The sequence below is a fragment of the Herpailurus yagouaroundi genome, unplaced genomic scaffold (assembly GCF_014898765.1).
Source record: "Herpailurus yagouaroundi ecotype Mexico unplaced genomic scaffold, PumYag 28, whole genome shotgun sequence".
In the NCBI taxonomy this organism is placed as follows: domain Eukaryota; kingdom Metazoa; phylum Chordata; class Mammalia; order Carnivora; family Felidae; genus Herpailurus; species Herpailurus yagouaroundi.
The window spans coordinates 129,788,762-129,803,642 of NW_024412376.1; the positions used below are offsets into that span (position 1 = coordinate 129,788,762).

General features: G+C 36.8%; 1 protein-coding gene across 1 annotated transcript in view; it reads left to right on the forward strand.

Moving 5' to 3' along the window:
* Positions 1 to 14,881, forward strand: part of GABRG1 (gamma-aminobutyric acid type A receptor subunit gamma1) — a 69,994-nt gene that overhangs the window by 16,778 nt on the left and 38,335 nt on the right. The window contains exon 3 of the mRNA XM_040484604.1: positions 8,288 to 8,355. Within this exon, the coding sequence (XP_040340538.1) occupies positions 8,288 to 8,355 (68 nt within the window). The remainder of the gene's footprint in view (positions 1 to 8,287; positions 8,356 to 14,881) is intronic.

Below are 14,881 nucleotides of genomic sequence, written 5' to 3' on the forward strand. Positions count from 1 at the left end.
TAAGGTCCCCAGACTTTTTGTTTTGTTTTTGGTATTTGGGAGAGTTCATAGGGCTTCTTGAATCTATTTGTTGGAATCTTTGATTGCTTTTGGAAAATTCTTGGTGAATATTTCTTCAAATATTTTTTCTATGTCAATTTCTTTGTGACTCCATTGCACATATGTTTGACGTTTTCCCTAAGTCTTTTTTTTTTAATTAATGTTTATTTTATTTTTGAGAGAGAGTGGGGGAGAGAGTGTGAATGGTGGAGGAGCAGAGAGAGAGGGAGAGAGAGAATCCCAAGAAGGCTCTGTGCTGTCAGTGCAGAGCTCACTGTGGTGCTTGACTCCATGAACCATGAGATCATGACCTGAACCGAAAATCAAGAGTCAGATGCTTAAGTGACTGAGCCACCTAGGTGCCCCTCATTCTCTTTTATTATTGGCCTCTTTTCTGGATCAATAATTCTTACTTGCAGTATTTGCAAATGATTTTTAAAGTATTTCAAGTATTTATCAAATTTGCCATCTTTTTATCTATTTTCTTATACATATTAGCTGTAATTATTTTAGTCTTTGATAATTACAGTATCTTAATCACTTGTGTAACTTTTTAAAAAATTTCTTTTTCATTTTATGTCTTGTTTTAAGTTGATTTGCTTGTTTCATTTATTGTATGTTAATTTTTTATTGAATGCCAGTAGAGTATATTAAAAATAATGGAGGGGCGCCTGGGTGGCTCAGTGGGTTGAGCGTCCGACTTCAGCTCAGGTCACGATCTCACAGTCTGTGAGTTCGAGCCCCGCGTCGGGCTCTGTGCTGACAGCTCAGAGCCTGGAGCCTGTTTCCGATTCTGTGTCTCCCTCTCTCTCTGCCCCTCCCCCGTTCATGCTCTGTCTCTCTCTGTCTCAAAAATAAATAAACGTTAAAAAAAAATTTTAAAAAAAATAATGGAGACTTAGATGATGTTATTTCCTTCCAGAGAGGATTCTAATTTTGTTTTAGTAGTCAAGTTAAGGAGATTGCCTTTATTTGGCCCAAACTGGTGTATTTCTTTTTGTAAAACTTTGCTTTTCCTCAGGGCATAACCATTTGAAGTGTTTCCACTGACAGCCTGAGGTTTGTACTAGGAACCCCTCTCCTTGATGGCCCCACATATGCCAGAAATAGCTGAAATCTCTACATATTATTTTAGATTCTGATTTATATTTGGTTTCTTAGCATCACACTGTGCATATGCACAATTTAGGAATTAGTAAATACCTTGAGGAGAAATTGCAGGTAGAATGTTTGATTAAATTCTTCTCTGTTGGTTCCTTTTTTTCTTTTTTTAATATGAAATTTATTGTCAAATTGGTTTCCATACAATATCCAGTGCTCATCCCAACAGATGCCCTCCTCAATACCCATCACCCACTTTCCCCTCCCTCCCACCCACATCAACCCTCAGTTTATTCTCAGTTTTTAGGAGTCTCTTATGGTTTGCCTCCCTCCCTCTCTAACTTTTTTTTCCCCTTCCCCTCCCCCATGGTCTTCTGTTAAGTTTCTCAGGATCCACATAAGAGTGAAAACATATGGTATCTGTCTTTCTCTGTATGACTTATTTCACTTAGCATAACACTCTCCAGTTCCATCCATGTTGCTACAAAAGGCCATATGTTATTCTTTCTCATTGCCAAGTAGTATTCCATTGTGTATATAAGCCACATTTTCTTTATCCATTCATCAGTTGATGGACATTTAGGCTCTTTCCATAATTTGGCTATTGTTGAAAGTGCTGCTATAAACATTGGGGTACTAGTGCCCCTATGCATCAGCACTCCTGTATCCCTTGGGTTAATTCTTAGCAGTGCTATTGTGGGGTCATAGGGTAGATCTATTTTTAATTTTTTGAGGAACCTCCACACTGTTTTCCAGAGCAGCTGGACCAGTTGGCATTCCCACCAACAGTCCAAGAGTGTTCCCGTTTCTCCACATCCTCTCCAGCATCTATAGTCTCCTGATTTGTTCATTGTAGCCACTCTGACTGGCAGAGAAGTCATAGCTGTTTGGACAGACGTTAACTTCAATTTTGTTTCTCCAGCCCAATGTGGCAGATGCAAATTCTAAGCCATTTCTGTGCAGTAAAACAGCAAATGCACCAATGGGGAAAAGTGGCCAGCATAATGTAGAGCTTACATCACTGCATTTCCAATCCTTCAAGGAAATTGTTGCATCAAATCCTGATTTTGTTAGCTGCTGTGTGATTCTTTCAATAATTTTAAAATTTTTAAATAAATTTTATAGTTAGTTCATTGGGAAGATTAATTTGATACCAAATATTTATCACAAGAAGCAGAAAACTGTAGTTCCATTTTATTTATCATACTTCACTATTATTAGTTGATAGTCTGTTTTCTTCCAATAAATAAATTCCCTGAAAGTAGAAATCACCATATCCCTAGTTGTTAAAGCAATGCCTGAAGCATAAGGTTCACTTAATATTTGCTGAATGTATATTTTCTGAATAGAAGCCAGTACATGTAGTCTTTTTTATTCCATATGTAGGTATTTTGATAGCTCTATTTCATCAATTTACATTTTACGTATATTATTTCAGATCAAGATATGGGATTTCAAATTCTATGTACATCTGTGACATCATCACTTTGCTTAATAGTGTAGATTAAACATGTCCCAAGAACCTTGATAATCGTACCATACATAGTAGCACTTCATCTGTGTACCTCAGAGTATACATAATGAATAGCTGACTTGTTTAGGTGACCTTTGCAGGCATTCCTCTCTGTCCAGAATTTCATTGCTATCTTTACTCTTCATTGATGCTATGAAAATTTATACAGTCAACTTATTGAGGACTTCTAAGCTTAAGGCAAATTAACATTAAAAGGTTGTCTAATTCTAGTGAATTTTCAACTACTCTATGTTGAATCTTCTTTTTTTTTATTTCTTAACAACTATTAGGATAGGGTCTATGGCTTTCCAAGGAGTTTTAGTGATTCAAATAGTTTGAGCTAATCTAAAAATTAATATTTGAACAGAATCAATGCCATCACTCTCCTAGGTCATGGGGTAGGCAAGTGCTACTAGAGAGGGACTTGGTGGGGTAAGGTGGTGAGGAGGTGTATCTGCTCTTTTATTCCATCTGCTTAAGTCTTTGAGGTTCTTAGTGATGGGAACATGCAGGAACTACCAAGGGGGATGGTCTTCCTGTTCATTTCATTGGATGCAGTTGAAACATTTGTCTTGTTAGTTTCTACTTCATTTCAGGCAAATCCTAATTAGCCCTTGATATCCTTTGAGAGGCATTTGTATAATTTGTTTATGAGTAGGAGGGTAGGATTGTTTTCTGTTGTTTGTTCATAGGAGTTTTATACTGTTTACTTCCTTGACCTGGGAAACCTAGATGGTTCTACCTTTCACCAGCATTAGCCCTTCCATCAGTAGATATGAGATGTGTGCTGCTGGTGCACAACTTTCTTGGGTCAAAAACCTAGTGAGATCCTTCTAGCTCAGTCAACTTCTTTTGATGTGAATTATGCCCACAAGAAATTAAAATATCCTAGACACACAAAAGAATGGGTGTGAAGATACTCCACTGCTTTTCTCTCTAGAACCCATGGCTCCTCTGTTTCTTTTACCTTGATCAGGTGTAGGAGCAGGAGCAGGTTGCTAAGTCTGCTGCCTACAGAGATGTTTAACTACAGAACAAGAGGCCCATCTTATATTTTCCTAAGAAGACAATTTCAGTAAATAAATATACATATATATGCTTAATTAAATATATATAAATTAGGTTATATTAAAAAAATTTAATGCTTATTTATTTTTGAGAGAGAGAGACAGAGCATGGGGGAAGGGCAGAGAGAGACAGAGACAGAATCTGAAGCAGGCTCCAGGCTCTGAGCTGTCAGCACAGAACTCGACATGGGGCTCGAACCTGCCAATTGCGAGATCATGACCTGAGCTGAAGTCAGATGCTTAACCAACTGAGCCACCTTAATTTATAGGTGCCCCCATAAATTAAGTTATATTAAAATAGATAGTTAAATATATATTAAAATTGTCATATATGTGCATTGGATACTTAAATTGGTTATTGCCTATTGAGTATTGAAATGTTGTTTGTTTGGCTAAGAGAATACAGTTTTACTTTAATTTGATTAATTTCTACTTAAGTAAGCATATGTACCATGCATAGTAGCATTTTACCTGTATCCATAATAAATGACTTGACTGTTGAAGTGCTCTTTGTAGGCACTTTTTTCTATCCAAAATTTGTGTTAGTATCTTTTCTGGATTTTTGGGTTAGTATTGTGGCTACAGTATTAGACTCACTTAAGTACTTATTTACCCATGTGTACCTTTTCATCCACACATAGCCAAATACCTATGTGTCCATATGTAACCTGCAGAGGGAAATGGTGAGTGCTAGTTGACATTTCCCTGTTAGCAAGTCCTGGAAAGAAGTATCTGGACCCAAACCCAAAAAAGTATCTGGGTTGAGAACCCCTGCTGTCTTTTCTATGGCAAGAAAAACATTAATTATGGTTCTTTCAGAGTCAGTGTGTTATAATGGTATCATATGAATCAATGGGTTTGTTTCTTTTTTTAATGGAAAAGACTGTTAAACTTATGTTCTAGGATTAGAGTTTTTAATTGACCAGAATTAATTTTTAATTAACCTTAATTAATTAATCGGAATTAATATAAAAAAGTGACCCAGAAGCTACATGATCTGCTAAAGATATCTTTATTTGAATATGTCATCCAAGAAAGCATGGTTAAAAATGATTATGAAGAGAATATTTTTTAAATCCATTTTATTTTATGTCTGAAAAATAGGTATCTGGTTTTAGCTATCTGGAAGCTGAACATGGAAATTTCATTGACCTCACTGCTTTCTTTTTTTTTTTTTAATTCTTTTTCCTTCTTCATACTATTTTCTGCACTTTCTTTAAGGTGCCCAAAATGTCCATTCTTTCCATATATTCACTCCCACCAAGAGTTTATATTCTGGTGAGATACTTAAAGCAAAGTACTTAGAATCACAATGCAGAGAGGGGCTTTGCAAAAATAATCCAGTGTCGTCTACCTGCCTTCCATCTATGAAAAATGTAATTTGCTATGGAAGTACATGTTTTTTCAGCATTGTTATGTTGTCACAAAAAAGGAGATCTCTCATTTCCATGTGTGTTGAAGAATTAAACATAGTCTATGGCCACTTTCTAACGATCACTTAATGAGCCTGGAATGACCATGTCCTTTTAGTTTTCTTTTTTAGATACCACCCCTGCAATTAAACAATCTTGGACTGAGAAAATCATGGTGCTAAGAAAAAATATTTACTCTTCCAAGAAGCCTATATTTTCAGTGATTTCACCCACAAGTATTGTTTATAGTATGAAGCAATAAAAGTGGTAATGAGTCACTATTAAGGAACAATGAAGATTTCTGTTGTTTTCCTCATTACTGTATATTTTGAAGGATATCATCTCTAGCTGTAGTTTCAAAATTAATCTGAAATATTTTAGTCCACCTTCAGGCTTATTCTTCCTCATGTTTTGGGCCTGAAGTTTAAAGAACCGAATGAAATACAAAGAACCCAAAGATATAAAATAGAAGACACAATAACTTTAAAAATACTCCTGGTATGCAAATATATATTTGTTAAGTTATTTATTGAATATCTTCATCAATAGCTATGTTCTACATGGGACTCACTAAATGTGATTCTTCATTCGTCCCATCCCAGATGGACTTGTTTTATGTTGCTCATGAAATATTTCTGTGTGGCTATGCCCTAATGCAAGAGTTAATACTTTTATAGTATACATATATTTGTCTTATAATTGGTTAAGGAAATATTGATATCAGGAAACCAGGATAGATCACTCAAATCTAAAATGTTCTACACTGTAAATGTGAAAAGTACATCCTGTATATAGAAATGTCTTCAAGAATCTTATTTCTTGGCATAGACAATGTTCAGCCCTTACTATCATGCAGTAAAGAGATGTTTAGTGTTTGTTGATTTATCAGATGAGCTGAAAAATAATCTAATTAAATAAGTTTGAACGTTGCCCTTAATTGCTTTAACTGGCAATATATATACTTACATATGGAACAAATCAACCTATTTTTTATTAATTGGGTTTCATAAAATCCATTAGTGTAAATCTGGCCAAAATTATCTTAATTTTGTATGATATTTATTGGCTTATTTCATAGTCAAAAATAAATGGCAAATCATCTCAGAAGTCATCAGGCTTTATAAAGCCTTCTATAAATCATGTGACCTTACGTTTATACAAAATATAATTATTGGCTAGCAGATTGAATAACACAGTCATGTATTGTACAGGTCTACAGACCTAAAGTTTTGCATACTAAATCTACTTTTAGCAAATCTCATTTATCTTTCTAGTAAGGAAATATATATGCCACCTACCAAAATCTTTATTTGAGGAAAACAAACTATGTAAATGTTATTATGTTTTTCTAAGTGTAGTTTAGTTTTAATCACAAATGGTAAAATTTAACATTGTTTCAAAATTCTCTAGGCACTGTTTTTGCCAAATGCCTCAAGTATTCCATTGAATCTTGCTGGCGTGGGAGACCCTCTAGCTTGGAAGTTTCCAATACAGGGGCCTTGGAGCAGGATAGAGACTCTGACAGGTGGACTCAGCTATGTGTTAGAGGTGGATGTGTGTCCTGAGAGGTTGAACATAGTGTCAGAATTGTAAGAATGATAAATATTAGGCCAGAAATGGGAAATCAGATAAAATTTAGCAAGGGGAGCCGAGTAAATATTACTAAACATGCCACTTTGGTATAGAAACTTTCAATCTACAAGGTGTTTTTTTTTTTGTTTGTTTTCTTTTGTTTGCATCATCTCTCTATAAATCTCTGTGAGGTATCTAATAGGTTTTCTTCTTGAAATGGTTTTCTTCTTATCTACTTTGTGAACGCTTTACATTCACTCCTCAACAAGTATTGTTTAAATCAATAAATGAACCCTTTATATTTTATTTAGTAGGATAAGGAGAATGAAAGAAACTATGTGACAATGTTTTTCACGGCAAACAAAAAAGCACAATTAAATATGGTGGCATTGTAGGTGTTTATTTAATCATGTCATTTGACAACATTTAAAAGGCTGACCTGCACTACACATTTTGATAGAATATAAAAACAATGATATACAGTATATGCCATTTAAGACCAACTGCAAAGACAGAAATGGTTATGTATGAAACACAATAGATGAACTCTATAGTGACATCTCTACAATATACTCTGTGAAAGTTAGATAAAAATACACCTAACTCTGGGGCACCTGGGTGGCTCAGTCGGTTGAGCATCCGACTTCGGCTCAGGTCATGATCTCACAGTCTGTGAGTTCGAGCCCCGCATCGGGCTCTGTGCTGATGGCTCAGAGCCTGGAGCCTGCTTCCGATTCTGTGTCTCCCTCTCTCTCTGTCCCTTCCCTGCTCATGCTCTGTCTCTCTCTGTCTCAAAAATAAATAAAAACATAAAAAAAAATACACCTAACTCTGGAGCCACCTTAAACAACCTAAAGGAATGTTGTTAACACGGGAGAAAGAAGTAACAGCAAATATTTATGAAGCTCCCCATAAGAATCAGACCTGAACGTAGATGCTTGACAGACATTATCTCTTTAATCCTCAGAACCATGCTTCAAGTCCATTGTGTGCTAGAACGTGCTTATATTCGCTCACAATAGCTACTTGATATTGTCCCAAGTCTGCTTTCAGCAACTTCCCATTGGTATCCTTAAATGAGTCTCTGTGGGAATAGTCATCCATGGATATCTGTAAGAACGATAAATCAAGGCTTCCTCCCCACCCACTACTGGAGCAAGGCTGTTGTTAAACATTTACCAGCACACCATTGATATGCATTAAGTAAGATTATTTTATATTTAGCTTCTAATACCCATTCCAATTCTAAAATCCTGTAATATTGCAGAAAGCAAATTATCTAGCAATTTTTATTGAATTAACTTTGTTAATTTTAATGAATGATTTAAATATTTATAACACTTTTAGGTTGTACATTAAAATATTTTAGTTAAAAGTGTTAATTTTTACATACATAATTGATTAGTAAACTGAAAAGGTGTTTGTGTTTTTGTAATGGGCTATGTTTCCTCATTTTCTAATGAGGGATATTTTGTTATTTAAATGGTAAATGTTATTATTTATGAAGATTTATTAAAGCTAAGATTTCTTTAACACAACTTCTGATCTTACCTTTGACCACTCCTTGTGTTGGTATTTTGCAGTGAGGCCCACAGTAATTGAAACTGATGTTTATGTAAACAGCATTGGACCAGTTGACCCCATAAATATGGTGAGTAATGAATATTAAATAATTGTCTGCCATAGAGTTCTTGAGTATATACCTTCACAATAAAATGGTTCTGTGACTAATTCTGATAGCTAATTCTGAATGAGCTCAGGGCAACTTGTGAAATTACTGTATGCCAGGTTCAGGGACTAGAGCTAGAATATTCCCTATCTATGACTGTGTAGTCTGTTATTCCGAAGTGCTGTGTTTGGTAGGAGTGATGCCAAGGCATAAAAATTATCTGTAGAAATCTGGAAAGAGGACCAGAAGGACTGAAGGGAAAACAGAGAAGAAAAGGACTTATTGGGAGAGTGGAGAGCACACACAGAGTCATGGAGAAATGAAACAACCTAACAGGATCAGGGGAACTTCCAGCAGTTTGATAACACTGGAACATAAGGTGATATGTGAGGAAGTGAGGCTGAAAGATGCTTAAGGTCTTTATTAAAGATAGTCTTCCAAGCCATAACAGAAGGCTGTGTGTTGCATGAATTATATCCACTTGGATCAGAGAAATGACTGGAAGCTTTTCATCAGGAGGGTATCATAGGTGGATGTATATTTTAATAGATCACCATTATAACAGTGTAGAAGATGGCTAAGACCAGTTAAGAGAGTTAGAGAGACCACTTGAGAGGTTGCTTTAATCTGGGCAACAGATCTTCTATTCTGGGGCAATCTAAAATTCATATTCTGAGGGAGTAGGGCTTAGGGCTTTAACATATAAATTTTAGGGTGACACAATTCAGCCCATAACACCACCTAAAGATAATTCTTAAGACTGCTGATTTACTCTCTTACTTCATTTATCCATTAGTACAACAGTCAAATCATGTCTTTATTATAGATCTTAACCACTTTTTTATCTGAATAACCGTCATGCCTAACAATTGCCTGTGTCTGCTGATTCCTACAGTATTACTGTGAGCCCCAGGTTTTCTCTCACTTAATATGATGTTCACGCAGTTGTCATTAGCTTTCACAGCTGCCTGCATTGACTACTGTACTGACAGTATTTTGGCCACACCATAACTGACATCCTTGTCTCCTTGTTGCAAATGAATATGAATTGGCTGTGGAAAGAAGTTGAATGTGAGAATCCAAAATGAGGAGCTAACTCTCAGGAAAAAGAGCTAGAACAAATATTTGTCAGAAATTAGCTAAACCTCTGAGAGATGGGAAAAACAATCTTAAAGAGAAGGAAAGAAGGAATAAATATCAGACCGTAAGGAACACATACATTGAAAGACCTGAAAAATGAAGTTGAGGTAGTAGATGAAACATCAAAGCTGGCAACAAAAAGAAGATAAACAGTGGCAAAGAAACCAAGGAAAAAGGAAGCTCTAATAAGTTTTTGAGTATTAGCTCTGCCCAAATCGAATTCCTAAACAAATAGTTGATTTTTGTAAAGATGAAGCATTCTATATACTTGTGTGTATCAACATTATGTAAATTTGATTACCAAAATGCTCATTTTCTCCTTAGGAGAATCTTACATAATGTTTAATTCTAATTAACCAATGCTTAAAGAAAACAACCCTACTGCAGTTTATGGAAGGCTACGTTTTCTGAACTGTGTGTGTTTTGTCTTGGGCTCTTGTTTTTAATTTGTTGAATTCATTTTAAAAATGTGGTCATTGGGGCGCCTGGGTGGCTCAGTCGGTTAAGCGTCCGACTTCGGTTCAGGTCATGATCTCACGGTCTGTGGGTTTGAGCCCCGCATCGGGCTCTGTGCTGACAGCTCAGAGCCTGGAGCCTGCTTCAGATTCTGTGTCTCCCTCTCTCTTTGACCCTCCCCCATTCATGCTCTGTCTCTCTCTGTCTCAAAAATAAATAAACATTAAAAAAAATTAAAAAAATAAATATTTAAAAATGTGGTCATTAAAATAAAGAGAAATAGGATTTAAGGCTTTGTTAGTATTCCAGAGATGTTTTGACAAGAATGGCTACTGAGAGGCTTCTATAGTGTTTTTGTGTATAAAAGTTTCATAGGATTAAAGATTTAGTTTTCCCAGTAGGGCAAACTACACACTTGTAACCCTGGCCAGTGATAGTTTTTTAAAAAGCTAATTAAATGAAGTTGCTATTTAAACTGGTGATACTAAAAGCACATACAAGGGAAAAAAAAAAACACATGGAATAATTGATAATGTTTATTAAAGGGAAACATTGTCATACTGGGGATTAATAAGAAGCAGTTTACTTGGAAGTCTGTTTTAACTAAACAATGCAGGAAAATTAGAATTCAGTTTTCATAAAATGAACAAAATTGCTTTGAATGTGAGTGCCATTGAGCAAGCAGACTTGAGTGTAATTAAGCAAGTAGGAGGAGAGGGTGTTCTTTTTTTTCCCCTGTTAACTACTCACAAATTTAAGTTACTGGTAAGGAACAAAATTAATGTAATAGTTTGATGGTTTTATTTGTTTTAATTAGCCAAAATTTGGTTTCATGTACAACGGTTATTTCTTTTTCAGCTTGGCTATATAAAGTGGTATCTCTGTAAATTACTGAGAAGACCTAAAACATTATTCTACAGTAAGATATATTTTTCCTTTTTTTTTTTTCATGGTTAGATTAATGGTTTCAATTTTGGTTTCACTATCAAAACTTAGGATATTCAGTAATTGACCACTGAAGAAATTAGTCAATAAATAGATTATTTCTATAGTTTACATTTAATTTCACAATGAGTAACAGAGGCATTAATGAAGACTGAACAAAAATAAAGTAAGTTGGATAAAGGCTGTTCAACTACTTGTGCTTTAATTAAAACTCTGAGTAATTTATGAGCACAACAGTGTATAAAATTGTTGAATCACTGGGGCGCCTGGGTGGCGCAGTCGGTTAAGCGTCCGACTTCAGCCAGGTCACGATCTCGCGGTCCGTGAGTTCGAGCCCCGCGTCAGGCTCTGGGCTGATGGCTCGGAGCCTGGAGCCTGTTTCCGATTCTGTGTCTCCCTCTCTCTCTGCCCCTCCCCCGTTCATGCTCTGTCTCTGTCCCAAAAATAAATAAAAAATGTTGAAAAAAAAATAAAAAAAATTGTTGAATCACTATATTGTACACTTGAAACTAATATAACACCATATATTAACTATCATGGAGTTAAAATTTTAACAAAAAACCTTAATAATAATAAACAATCTTAAAAAGAAAGAGAACAAAAATATACAATTGGAATTAAAGGAAAAATAATGTTAAAAGAGGTTATTAGCCTGGAATTAAAATGTGTTTTAATCTCTTCATTTTGGGGGCTTTGGGAGAATTATGAGTTGTTACTCTTCTGAATAAATATCTCAGGATAATGTAACAATACCAGCTTACCCTCTGATAGCTAAGACAGCATTCAACGCGTGTAGTAATTCTCTGACTCAAATGGAAATCACTAAGAGTTCTAGGCAATCCAGGATGACATTATGGGTATCTAACAGAAGGGTAAGCACAAAGGGAATAAGTACAGAAACAGTCATAGGTGAAAATTCCAGGTATAGTTTGGAGGGAAAGACCAAGCAGGCACTGCACCAGGCGGTGGAGATGGGCTGGAGAATTGCGCAGGCAGGCACCATGATCTCCCTGGAAAACAAGCTCACCTTTTTCACTGAGGACCACTCCCACATCTTCACCTTTGGCGGATACAACCTCCAACCCCTGTGGCGACTCTATCTTTGGTCTGGCCCCCATGGCGAGCGACACGGACCAGAAGCCCTCCGCTGCCATCCTGTGTGGCAATGGGCCTGGCTACAAGGTGGTAGGCGTGAGTAAGAGAATGTTTCCGTAGTGGATTATACTCACAACAAACACCAGGCTCAATCTGCTGTGCCCCTGTGCCCTTAGACCCATGGCAGGGAAGATGTAGCGGTCTTTGCCAAGGGCCCCACCTGCTGCATGGCAATCATAAGCAGAACTACTTCCCCACACAATGTTACCTGCGTCGGTAACAACCACGACCACTGTGCTTTGGACAGCTGGAGAAGCAGATCCTCTCCAAGCCTCCTGCTCCTTCTGCTGGCCCTGCTCCCCTGGGCATTTTATTTTGAGGGCCCAGGGCCTGGGCCCCCACCAGCCTGTGACAGATGGCCGGTCTTCCTCTCTCAGTGCTGCCCACTGCCTGGGAGACCACACCTCAAGAACCGGGTAGGCGGGAGGCTTCACAGCCTCTACAGCTGCCAGGAAGAGGACCCAGGAAACCAAAGACTGCTGCCTGCCTCACTCTCCTCTGGAATTTTTCACTGGGGCCAGACCAGTTCCTGGCCTCCAGCCTTTGCTCCCCTCCCTCCCTGCTGCCCCTTTGACCAACAGAGTAGGTTTCTCTTGGGTAGTCAGAGAATACAGACTGCAGAAATTCTCAAAGCATCTTATTTTCCTAGCAAACATATTTCTCCAGACCTGGAAGCCCTGGAGATTCCATGGAACATTTCGGATCTGACCTTTCCACTCCCCTCACCTCTAGAACCACCAGGTCTCACCATGCTCATGTCCCAACCTGCAGGGGAGAGAAAATCCTTCTCTGCAGGATGGGCAGTTTGCTCCCTCACTTTCCAAGGCCCAGGAATGAGTGAACTCCTGGGACTGGCCATCCAACCCCAGAGTGGCAGGGCTGGGAAGAGCAGCCTGGAGAAGCAGGCACTGCCCAGCTCTTAACATCCATGCCCACTCCTCTCTGAAGCGACACTCGTGTTTGGAATGACAGTAACTTATTTTCTCTTTTTGGTGTTGGTTAAAAGGGAATACAAACCATTTAAATAAAACTTTCCAAATATTTGAGGCAAAAAAAAAAAAAGAGGAAAGAAAATTACAGGTATAATTTGGATGTGACTTTACTTATAGAAACTGGTGCATCCTTATATATTTCAATATTAAGAGATAACTGAGATTAGTATTTTGATACCCTGGGCCAGAGAAACAGACTCAACATGGATGGACCTAGAGGGTAGGGCCTTAAGGCTAAGAAAAATAAGTCAGTCAGAGAAAGAGAAATATCACACGATTTCACTTGCATGTGGAATTCGAGAACAAAACAAATGAGCAAAGGAAAAAAAGAAGAGGAAGACAAAGCAAGAAACAGACTCTTAACTACAGAGAACAAACTGAACAGAATTTAAATAAAAACTTAAAAAATATATAGGTAAAAAATGAGGTCCTAGTTCATGTGTGAAAAACTTACTTTATATCATTCTAACTGCCAGAGTAGTACATCACACAGTCTTAGGATATGGAGCTGAAGCTGAATAGATTCTTCCTGCATTAAATGGCGATTGGTCTTGGTAATGGAGACAGAGCGGAGGAGTAAGGGCACCCGTCCTGAGGAGTGCGAGTTAGAAAGTAGCTAGAGTGCCAGCCAGACTGGATTGCAAAATAACTACCTGCTGGAGACTACAAGGGGGTGAGCAGGACACAAACAGAGTTGAGTGAACTTAGCAAGAATCAGGATGCTTTCTTTCTGATCAGTATAGACATACTTAAAAATAATGCTCCCTTACAGACTCCTTTTACCAGAAAAGGAAAATCCAAATGTTCCCCATAAAAGAAAAAAAAAATACTCTTAAACAAAAGTATATGTGGAATCACAAAAGTAATAAACATGATTCATTATGGACCAGAAATAAGGGATTTTCCCAGCAATCAAATTTTGTTCTACTCATTTAAGTGGAACAGCCAAGTATCAAATGTGTGTATCGAGGGGGAGAGGGGGTTGAGGAGTTAGGGATTATAGTTAATAATCTATGTGAAAATGGTGAGAGCTAACTTTTAAGTCTTTCATTACTTTATCTTATCAGACTCATTTTTGATAATAAACTCCCCATGCACATAACTTGTGTCTAAACATTCTAAATATATTGAGAAAGCTGGTGCTCAGATAGAGCTTTTTCTTGAAGAATTTCTTCCACTGCAAGGAATATATTTCTTCAGTATGTTTCATGCAATTGGTGCTAATATTCAACTGATTTCTCTCCTTCTCTCTCTCATTCCCTCTTTTTTGTCCCTGTTGCTTCTGGATTCCAGGAGATAATGCTTTAGGCATAGCTTCAACATATCAAAGAAACCCTGTTTATTCCTTTTGCTATATTAACAGGAATTAGTCACTCCTTGCCAAGTACATTAAGTTGAGGAATTATGAAACTGAAACAACAAAAGCATAGAAACAAGATATATATATTTGTATTTGGATAATTGACCTGGATATGCTAATGGAGAGGAAGATAAAGGGTTTTTGTTTTTTTGGCCATGACAAACTAACGTACTTGAAGAAATGTATTTATATTTAACAATTTTAAGTTTATTTGTTTGGTTTGTATGATATTTTAAGGCTTGTTTCCATGGTTTTAATTTTTTAACTTCTGCATATTATATTAATTTTTTGGCATTTGTTACCCTAAAATCTATTTATTTTCATAAGCTTTGTCTTAAAAACAATATAAATTTAGGAACTTTTTGATTCAACACTAGTAAAGATAAAATTATAAATGAACGAATGTTATTCTCATCTTTATGCTTCTTTGATCCAGTGTGTTCATTTGCCCCATAAGTAA